Source organism: Schistosoma haematobium, chromosome 4, assembly GCF_000699445.3.
Source record: "Schistosoma haematobium chromosome 4, whole genome shotgun sequence".
NCBI classification, from domain to species: Eukaryota; Metazoa; Platyhelminthes; class Trematoda; order Strigeidida; family Schistosomatidae; genus Schistosoma; species Schistosoma haematobium.
This window is the reverse complement of record NC_067199.1, coordinates 32,503,114-32,515,303: the sequence shown is the minus strand read 5'-3', so window position 1 is coordinate 32,515,303 and position 12,190 is coordinate 32,503,114. Positions and strand designations below refer to the sequence as shown.

General features: G+C 29.9%; 1 protein-coding gene across 1 annotated transcript; it reads right to left on the bottom strand.

The window, feature by feature from the left end:
- Positions 1 to 206: 206 nt before the first annotated feature.
- Positions 207 to 11,947, bottom strand: MS3_00007880 (uncharacterized protein; the record flags this gene model as incomplete). The annotated part of the gene is made up of 3 exons (XM_012936328.3): positions 207 to 1,100; positions 3,072 to 3,620; positions 10,628 to 11,947. 3 exons carry the CDS (start codon positions 11,945 to 11,947, stop codon positions 900 to 902), a joined length of 2,070 nt encoding a protein of 689 aa, XP_012791782.1. The 3' UTR covers positions 207 to 899.
- Between the last annotated feature and the right edge of the window lie 243 nt (positions 11,948 to 12,190).

The following is a 12,190-nucleotide window of genomic DNA, read 5'->3' as shown; positions in this document are numbered from 1 at the left end:
TGACTAGTGCAGTAAATTTATTAAGCATCCCCAGTTAAATAACAAACAAGAGAACCAAACAACTGAGTACGCGATCATAATTTTGTTCTTCTCTTACCATATGTACAAACGTATGAGATAGAATGAACATGCCTGGAAATTAAATACACTATGACCAGTTGGCATGCAATGAAATATCTGAAGATTAATGAAAATCAAATGAATTTCAAATTATCAATTAATATTTTGCACATTATGACAGAGTATTGAAGTTAGTTCCCAATAATTACATTTGATAAATGATGTATTTATGATAAATTAATGTGAGCTCTAACATAGATTTTCTTTTCAGAAAGACTGTAAATCATTTGTGATTTTATTTACATAATAACCTATGACTAGAAGTTTATGCATTAAATCATCTTTGAGAAATGTTAAATGAAGCTAGAAACAATTCAACCTACCAATTATATATTACTCTACTTATTTCAAATGAATATTTAAGAATAAATTTTGCAGTAAATCAAGTATTTTGAGTAATATTGAAAGTTAATTAAATCCAGGTAACTAATAAAAAGCCATTGAGCTGAGCAATAATCATGCTGAGCGATTTCTCAATGAATGTGTTCATATATCTGACAAAATGTGAGGTATATGTCACCATGTCTTAAATATAAATGCATACACAAATATTCAAATAAATTTGATTAAATTCGTGATAAAGAATATTATGATGAAAATCTTGTAATCTCCAAGGGAAATTCATAAAAAGTATCCTATACAAAGAAAAATTGCTCCATTAGGTCATCTTTTGTACATAGGAGAGAAAGGTAGGATTAAGGAAGCTTAGTTTTGTAATTATAAGAAAGGCATTATTGAAATCTCAATGTTTTTTTTTCAAATTTGTGATCATCAAACCACTAACTCCGACTGACGAATATGGATGATTGTCGGCCTTGATCTTTTGTTGAATTGGCATTGAATACCTTGAAACAATAATTGCCTGGATCTACAACAAGAAGTTTATTGGATACTTGATGCAGCGCCAAACCTTGAGGACCGCTTAATGTCTCCAGTTTACTGTCAATCATACGTAAATAGTTTCCAGTTTGATCAAATACCTGAAAGCATATATTACTTTAATTATTAATACAAAATAATAATTTTTGTAAGTAATACGTTTGCTACTATGTGTGTAGAATTTACTCACTATTTTGGAGCATCGTACAATTTCTTATAATAGGAACTTTATAGTATTTTTATCAACCTCCTAAAAATGTATTTACCTTAATTTTGAAGCTAGACCACCATGAAAATCTGGAAGCACTGGACGGCCGTTTCATCCTACTGTGGAATTCTTTAGTAGTGCGCATCCAAGATCCCACCTCACAAGATTCGAAACCAGGACCTATCAGTCTCACGCGCGGGCGCCTAACCATTAGACCACTGAGCCGACATCCAATGGTGTTAATGTCTAACTTCAACTAATCCATGAAATTAAGCGACACATTCAACATTGTGTCCAGTGAGTTAGTATCTCACAACAGACCCGGTTGAACTCCACTGGTCACTGCTTCTCACTAGAACTCCAGGATATACCTCTTGGAGACCGTCACTAGTGTGTATATTGTGAATAGTATCAGAAGTGATTTTGTGTATATTATAGTAATTTTAATAGTTGAGATCATGGGTCAATTGAATAACGTATAACATGCTGGTTGCTTTTAATATCATCTAAGAACTGTCGCTATCGCATAAATACGCTTATCAACTGTGGCAAGATATTATTAATAATTTTGATTTAAAATACATAAACTACAATAAATGTATATAAATTAGTTAAACTTAGTGAAGTAAATCATAATCTATCTTTTTATCTATATCGAATACCATCCCCTTATGCAAGTCTAATCTCAAGTTAAAATTTTATCGCATACAGGAAAATTATAATATCGAGTTTAATGTTTCACAATCGGATCATCTTATAGAATAATATCTAGGTTCATTATTTTACTGTAATATATGGCTAAATATTTAAAATCTGGACACCTAGTTTCACTTGTCTACAATTAAATATTCATTCAATCTGGAAGCAATTACTATCTTTACATTAGACTGTTCTAATCGATTATTTTGCTACAAAAGGTATTCATATTTAAAAAACCTTTAAGAACAAATTAAACGTGATATTATAATCACATTTTTCACTTGTCTGAAGTAAAATTTATTGTGACACTTTCAAAATCAGCATATAATCACCGATTTGTGTCGCCAATGTATAAAAACCAACGGTGAATACATTAAAGTATTTTATGGAAGAAGACTTCTTATTATTTGCTTCCTTTATTCATATTTTGTATATAGCAACTGATACTATCCAGATGTCAAATGATTAACAATTAGGTATCTAAGACACCATTTTTCAACCTTCTTTTCTAAGAGAAAACATAATAGTAGTTGGTTGCATACAGACATAGTTTCCGTTTATACCCTTCCAGTATAATTTTGAGACATTATACATTGCTTAAGATACAAAATTTATTAAAATTTCTTTACACAAATAACATTTGACTTTCAAATAATTATACCCAGTAAATACGAAAACATTTTAGTCTTTTTATTCAACTTCATTATCTGAAACACTGAGTAAACAGTTAAGAAATAAGTAGCTAAACATATTTCAGCACGATACTAAGCCAGTAAAAACATCCCCTTAGTATCATTACAAGAATGCAATCTCAAAACATGCGATGGCACTTTCATTTTTAGATCGTAACAAATTTATACCTGTAAGTTAGACAGAGGACTGTCTATTCTTACCTAGAAATTCATAGGTTTTTTTAACTGAGCTATAACAACTGTAAACCAATCAAATTTACAACTTTATAACACCTATATATTTTATTTATAGTTGGACATTTCTAAGTAAACAAAAATTTATATTTTAGATTGTAACTCAAAACTTTAATACCAAGGCTTTATATAGACTTAACTTTATCAATAATTAATATAAAAGCTATCAACTGGAGTTTTTTTTACATACAATTATTATAATAAGCGCATGAATGAGTTCCATTTATTATTATACTAACCTGTACCCGATTGTTCCCCCAGTCGCTGATATAAATATGGTCAAATCGATCAAATCCAATACCTGTTGGAGCATGTAACATACCCGGATCAATTCCGTTCACTCCAAATTTAAATAAAAATAGTCCATTTACATCAAATACTTTAATACAATGATGTACATGATCTGAGACAAATATTTCATCTCGTGAATTAACAGCTATAAATATTGGATTGCCAAAATGATTATCAGCTAGACCGCGTGCACCGAAGCGATTGATAAACTTTCCAGTTGGCTTAAAAATACAAATCATACAAGATTTTTGATCGACTACCACAATACGTCCACGACTGTCTACAACCATACCTTTAGGACCAGAGAGGTAACGTTGGCCAAATCTAGACATGTAGTGTCCACTTGTGTTGTATACCGTCACACAGTGTAAATCATAGTCTGAAACCAGATAATTCCCATTGATTGTTTCTGCTACATCAACCGGTCGCATTAACTGACCAGGGTGATATCCATACTCTCCAAAACGAAAGATAAATTGACCTTGAAGTGTAAAAACCTATGTAAAACCAACAGACGGTAATATTGAAAATTATATGATGTATTAAATGAATATTGTAGCAAACAAATTGTCATCATTAAACAATGGTAAATATTTTAAAAATAAGTGGATTAGCAATATTGCTAGACTCTTGTATAATAGTCACTCAAACGGTAAAATCAAAACACAAGTAGGAGCGTCCTCTCCATAATCCAGATGACTCATTTACCACTTGATGAAAAATACCTGCTAGAATCAATGTTTCACTGAAACACAACTGCCCGATTTTTTTTTATTTTCCATTCCTACTCACTTCTTACAAACATACACAATGACTTGAATATAATTTCTATCAATTGAAAACTAGGAAACACTAAAGAGGTGCTTTGTTCTGGTCTGAGAATTTTATGTGTTAAGAACTCATGACCCTGCAAGTGATCAAAAGTAGGACATTCAGCTCTCATAACCTAAACATCGGAGTTAGGTAGTCCATAATTCCACATTTTTGATCATATATACTGACTTTGTGTTGACTGAATTCGGTTATTAATTTATTTTTAGGAAAAGCGACTTACACTAAGCCATAAGAAATGAACTTCTATTCATTGGGATATTTAAAACATATTATTTCATTGTCATACACTTTTTAGGTTAATTATAAACTATAATATCTTATAGATGATATTGTGATTAATTGTTCATGTTTTAAAAAAAACCGTCGCTGATATATGCCGTAACAATGAATTCTGAGGATTTGAATTCGATGGGGAGAGTAGGGATAAGTTTGTGGAAAATTATGGATAGGCTTTGCTGACAACTCTGAACTAGTATGAAATTAACATTCAGGGCTTCATGTCGATTGCCTCAAATAACTTAATATCAATATAAAATTTAAGTATTTTTTTTGAAAAAGCATAACTTTGCAAAGAATTTATCCAGATTTAGTGATTAACTTCAAATTACATTGCATAAATAAGAAATTGTCGGTGAAAACGTCTGAAATTGTAATGATGATAGTAATAATAATAACAAAAGAAAAAGCCAATTATAAGTATGTCACATTTAGTATTTAGCTAAATTGTAGTTCACCTAGGTGATTAGAGCATTTTCATCAAAATATTTACTGATAAGCATTTCATTAAGTTTTAAAACATGGATGTATAAACTATGTTGTTCTTTGAACTTATATTTGACAGATAAATGTTTTTGTATATTTTGACACTGAACATGTTATCAGGCAAAAAATTGGTTATAACCAGGCATAAATAACAAACATTAAGATCTCTTTTGAAGATAATTATTACATACACCTTAACAACTCAGCTATCAAATTATATAGTAATAAATTTCTTGCATCAAACAATTATGTATAATGTACTTTGAAACATAATTAATATATTACATGTACATGATTCATCTCAAAACCCAGTTAAAGACAGTCTATCATTAGAAAATTATTCAATAGTAAAGTAAACTGACTGTTTGGCTGTAAATATTTGATATGGCACATTAATATGATCATTATTATTTCTTCTAGATTATTCTTTTAGCCATTTATCAGCTACTTTTAGGATTACACTAACCTTACCATTTTTGTTTTCCAATCTAACTAAAAAAATACCCATCTATGCACATACAATAATCACGTTTTTTTCACACATTTAACTATCATAAGATTGACATAAATTATCATAAAAATCTCACTTATAATTAATTAAAAAGTAAGATTTAAAGGCATCATAAAAATAACTGTTAGATAAGAAATGATTTATTAACTTGAATAATAACATGTATAGAATATATGTCATTTTCAAATAGTAGAACGTCAGTAACTCGCTAACAAAAAAAACGCCAACCAGTAGTAATTATAATCGTAATAATAATAATAATAATAATAATAATAATAATAATAATAATAGTAATAGTAACGATGGTAATAATAATAATGTATCAAGTACTATATCAACTGAATAAATGAAAAATCAATAAAAGTATTCAATTTAGGAATAAATTTTACAAAAAATTCCCATTTTATTATTGAAACAAAAAAGAGTGAAACTGATAGTTAACTTTTTTTTAAAAAAATTTATTTTTCTCATTTTATTCATTCAGATAATAATAAAATAAATGGAAAAAAAGAGAGAGAACAAATATCTATTTTGATGGAGTTTTATTCTCTAAGCTGGATGGTTTGATCGTGTAAAACTTCATCAAAATCATCTATTTGAGTTATAAATCTTCTCCACCATCTCAAAAAAAAAAATCTATAGGTGATTTTGCGATTACTATAGATGATGTTTTATGTTAGAAAAAAAAGAGAAAGAAGTATGTACATAGATATTACTGTTTTTCCCAGATATATTTTGTCATTAGTTTATTGGTAGAAATATTCCATTCAAATTATTGTAACGAATATTTTTATACAAAAAAAGAAATAAAGAAAAATCTGTTCTACTGATTCTCACACTTTAATTTTTAATGGCTTTTATTATTTTGTTATTGATAGTTTGATTGGATTTTGATCAGTTTTAGTTGACGTTACCTGTATCCTATACCGATTGTCTCGATCAAATGTCATAGTCTCAAGTTTATATAGCATTGAATTAGGAGCCCGAAGTGAATATCATTTCTAGGATGCAAGTATATCCATTCGATGAGGATGATATTAGCCATCCTGAATTTCATTGTTAGCTATAGTTTATATATTCTACGTGAAAATTCCCATATTTATTTTATTAAGTATAGATAAAATGGAAAGTGTATCAGCTTTATTTACAGAAGTATGTTCATCGCATAATTTTACCTAAAAACCTCAGTATTCACTATCATTAAGATTGATTTTGAGAGAAACCAGAATAATGAATGAAATTCTAGTAGTTATATATTTCTCAATAAAATACCTAAATAGTTTTGTTCATAGTAATAATATGATTATGTGTAACAGTTTATTCAAATTTATTTTTAGTTAGTGAAATGCCTCATAATTATCACTTTTTCCTCTTGTTACTCACTTTTATTGTGTTCCATTACTTTTCGATGCACATACTTGACTTTCTTTTTTTAATGAGCATATTTATTCGCTACTCGTGGACAAGTTATGGTGATTTATATTTTAGAAAACGTTATAGTCTTGAAAATTGTACAGAGGTGCTAATGGATGACTGTTGTACCATAGCAATCCTCCTGCAAATGTGGTAGTGACTGACCGTAATTTCAAAACCCCGTTTACTTGCTAGAAGTGGTTCCCTGAAGTTTTTCTGTTTCGGAGCTCCAATACAGTTACTTCTTGTCCATATTTTAAAAATATCGGTGTCAATTAATTTACAGCATCTCGTTTATTGAAAACTCTAACAATGCGAGTATTGCACAGAAATACTCATCTAGTTTATCGTTTAAATGACTGACAACTCTTCTACTTTTTAGCATAGACTACACATTTATAGCTAATGGTGTATAAACATTTTACACCACTCATGAGGTTCGGTAATGTGGCACACAACTAAAGACTGTTAACAAGTACTATCTCATATAATTGAAATAAATTTAAGGAGATGGTGGAGAAGATTAGTAGCTCAGGTGGATGGTTTTGATGGAGTTTTGCACGACCAAACCATCCAGCTCAGAGAACAAAACTCCATCAAAATAAAGTTAAGGAATACAATCATGAGACCTAAGATCATATTCTAGAATGGATTCCTCTACAGATTCTCTGTAATTGATGGATCATCTAAACCCAAGCAACACTAGACACCCAAACTGATTGATGCTGGAAATGATCAAAAGTACGCACTCATAACACAACCGGATATTGTATCCAGAACCTTGAAATCCAAGAACTTTGCCCAGCGATCTGACTCAAACCTTTTTATGAAAATAGTTATCCAGATTAGCAGGAGAAATATTGGAGTCATTTAATTTCAATGGCTGAAGTTTTCTTTACAAATATGATTCTGTGTCTAATATCCTCTACTAATAACCTAAATTTTGTGAAGTTAGTCTTTCGAATTTTTACTGAACTTCATATGAGTAGCAAGTTAATTTCTTTATTCTTCTTAAACTCGTATTAGTTTAAAAGTACATGAAATCATAGTTTAATTGATCTCATCTAATTGTGTCTAACACCAGATTTTTAATTCAACGGCTAAATATACAAACAAACGAAAATAACCCAAGTGGAATCATTAGTATCTAAATTTGTGACATAAATAGTATCCAGAGACTGTAAACTTTAGTCTTCTCGATAATCAAACCGAAGTTTTGAACACGCTATCTGTACGATACATTCATTATCATCCAAAGAGACTAAATGGACAAGACTTGCAATCTGATGAAAAACATTTTCAACCATATTAGTTCACATTGAAAACCTAATCAGACAACAAAGTATCATTCACAGATATATTGACGACCAGGACCAACAAAGGAAGACTCGAGGCCTAATCCACACTGATCATATAATACTGACAGTTCTTGTTCATAATATGCAGTATTTTGTTTTGATACTTTGGAAATTTTTACTACACTAGGACCATCTCCAAATAAGTCACATTGTTACTATTATTGCCATTATTATTATCGTTATTACTGTTATTCATTCCAATGGTTTAAAGACAAGGTTAAATGTAAGAAATGTAAATATTTTTTTGTTATTACCATTGGAAAACTCACATGATCGTGTATCGAGATAATTGTAAAATGAATCAAAATGAAGGATAAATATTTACACAATAACCGACTGCATTTAATCCTAAAATCGGCTTAAATACAGAATACAAAAAAATCACAGCCAATACAAATAAAAGACTTCTAACATAAAAGTCATCACAGTGTTTTTATAAAGAATTATTTTTTTTAATTAAATAGACTCTAGAGACAGAAAAAGCATAGATCCAATGTTTTTAAAATTAACTGTTAACTACATGAAGATATACAACTTACGACTTATATACTGAATAATAGATTAAACACATCAATGAGGGTTTACATTTTCTAATAGTTGGCGTTACAAAATTCAATTGGTCAGTTTCTTTTAGTACAAATACATCTTGAGAGGATCACTTCGATTTTACTATCAAGTCATATTTTTTTCATAAAGCTGTATGATGGTTAGCAGTAGAATCTAATTACCATATTCCTTCTTATACTAGGACTCATCAGCTAGATGAACCTGAATTCTGTTCACAATAGAACTCGATCTCAATACCTTTATCTCTAAACATCAACGTATTATACACTGAGTCATTGGGTTTAAATAGTCCAAATGTATAAATTGATATCAAACATGTTATATTCATATAACAGCCATCTGTGGTTAAGTTCATTTGATTACTAAAACGTTTACTAGTTATAGATTAATTTTAGCTTCAAAATAAATTAATTTGATTGTTGAAGATTTTTAATTAACACTTTTTTTAAGTTGAACAGAAACAAAATGAATCTTGACCAATGTGTTTTATCTCCATGTAAAGTTGATGTACGTAATATTATGAATATTATTATTCAGATATTAGAATGACTGTTAAATGTCTTAAATTCCCTAAAGTGTAACTATAATATTTAGTAAGAAATAGCAGTTTACAAAATTCGGATGCGATAAGGTAATATTCAGTAAATTTGAGTTTATGAATAAATAGTTAACTCATACTATGAAACGTAGAATCGGAACTAAGGGATAAGACATAAGAATAAGTTTGTTATAAAAAATTAATGTTAAAAGTTTCTAAATGTTTACTGATCGTAAAACAACTTTAAAAGGATTATCTATTCAACAAAAATATTTATTGACGTAATTGTGTCATCAGACTGAAATTTAGCACAAAGAACTCCACTATTATATCAATATGTTTAAAATCAATGTTGAACTATACTTATTGTATTATTCTTCAAAGATGAATAAAATGCATTTCTAGTGACTCAATCAAGATAATTATGATTTCCGACAACATTAGTACTAACTTTTATTTAAAACTCAGTTGACGATGGTCACAAAGCCATATGTTTGATAAGTGTTTGTTTCCCATTTTAAAGTAAAATGGTAACCTTTCTTTTCAAGGTTAATTCGAACTCCTTGAACATATAGATAAGATAATTTTTCAGCATTACAAATCCCTATGTATATGATAAAATCTAAATTATGAAATCTTATATTAGACACTAGAACTTTCTTGAGTTTCTAGGTTTCATTTTATTAACAAAAAAGTTAACAATACCTCAATTAGGGAAATATATGAACTAGTTTATTTCAGTATTTTCTTTTATTAGAACATTATTGCTAATACGTATTGGTAACTCATTTTTAATGCAAAGCCATTAGATTGTGAATTTATGGCTATAGGGTATAAGTATTTGTGTGTTGTCCCTAGTTAAAATGTAAAATCAATGTGTTGTCACTATCTAACATCTAACATAATCTTTAATCAACACCAGTGTTCACATTAAGGAAATTATTGATAAACTATATTTATAAATTAGAGAATTGGATATTTTTCAAGAATACTCTTATGACACAAATATATGTGAAAACATAATCGAATACAAAAAGCTATATTTTGTAAAATACTTTATGAAAAAAAAAGCTTTCAGAATGTACTTGTACGATAAGTAGTTAAGTGGGCTAACAGTCAAATCAAATGAATACAGTCCATTCTGGTATTTAAATTGTTCATTTAGCTTAGAATGTATTCTTATCGCTTAAAGTGCTGAGATTTTAGGAAGAAAAATGATTACATGATAAACTGACTAATTGATTGACGGAATGAATGAGTGAATTAAAATAGAAGTATTCATTGAAATACAGTACCTTCAAAAGTCGTGCGACTATTGTTTCTAAAACTATTTCTGATTTTACAATAGAATTCGACAATATAGAGTAAAATGTGTTTTTCATATTGCCGTTGTATATATAAACATGACGACCTGATAAAAGTACTTAGATTTAAAATTATGTAAACGGTAATAATAAATATTAATTATAATAAAAATGTCTGTTAATGTATTAAAAAGCTTATAAAAATAAATTAACTTACTTGAATAAATGCATTGTTACTATCAGCGACAAGTATTTTATTTTCTCTTGTAATACATATTCCAGATGGGTTTGCAAATTCACCATTACCTCTTCCTTTTGTACCAACGGAATATAAAAAGTCACCTCTTTCCATTTTATGTAGATCAGCTAATGCTGTTGGCTGATCAGATAGATTTGAATAAGCAGGTTCAGACTGACAACGTCTTCTAGATTGAATTCTGTGTAGTGTACGACGTGGTAATTCACTAATCTCTCTCATTGTTTCAGATATTGCTTGTAGACTTGCTTTAGGAGGAGTATCAACACTTATACAATAAGGAGATCCTTTTATGTGTTCACCAAATAATTTAATCCTAAGATCGTACAAACCAGGATGAGAAATTTTATAAACAACTTGTAAATTATTTCCTTGAATGTTATTTCCATTGTGATTGCTATAAAGTGAAAGACTAGAACCGCTGTCTGATATTTGTTTCTCTTGAATTCCAACCTCCATCTCACTGATGTTTTTCTGAGTTAAGAGGACTGAAAATTCCTTACTGGATGCATTCGCTACTGCACGGCCCAACCTGTCATTAGTGATAATATCGACTTTGACTTCTTCGTTCGCTTGGCAGCGTCTGACTGAGACAAAATGATCCAAGTAGTTATCAGATAAGCTCGTATTTTGAGCATCAACTGCAGTTAAGCCGAGAGAGCCAACACACTTAACCATACTCAAAACCTGATCTAAATCAGTGGGAAAGAATGACATAGTATCAGTTTCAGATGGGTGCAAAGGTATAGGGGCAGAAATAAGCTTTTCGATCTCAGCTTTATGTTTTTGAGTAGCAAGATCTCTTGAAACTGTGTTTTGAATAACCTTTTGAGTTTGATAGGAGATTTCATTAGTGGGTTGTGTATGTAAAAGTCTTTTCAAAAGATCGACGTGTGAAGATAGTCTTTGAAGTCGAGTCTCGAATTCCGTATGTAACTTATTTATAGCTTCATTTCTCACACTCAAACAAGAATCAAGTTCATTCAACAGATAGTCGTGTCTTTCACTTACAGACCTTTGTATCATTTGCATGCTCTGTTCGATTTGGCCACGAATTTCTTTTCTAACACACGGAAGATATTCGCTTAAACTTTCCAGTTCTTCACATCTTTCAGCCAGACATTTTATTACATCTTCAGCTAAACGAAGTTTGTCGTTTACTTCATTACAATAATCTGATTGGGGTTTCTCCACTGTACCATTGATAGAAACAAGAGCTCCAAAGTCTTTATCAGTTGTGGATGATGTAAATACCATATCATCGTGTCGTGGAACATCCATTCCCTAGTATCATTCCTAGAAAGACAATTATGAGTCTGCGACGCTTCCTAACCGTGAATTTGCGTGACACATTTGTGTCTAACTTGTTGATGATCTTTCTACCAATAGGATTGAAGAGAGCTACTTCGACAAGGCTCTCATCATCGGTGTCGTACAACGAACATTACGTTTACGTCTAACAATAAGACTTAATATAAATATGTTATCATTTCACACAAAAGCATTCCACCTAGTATGATTTTT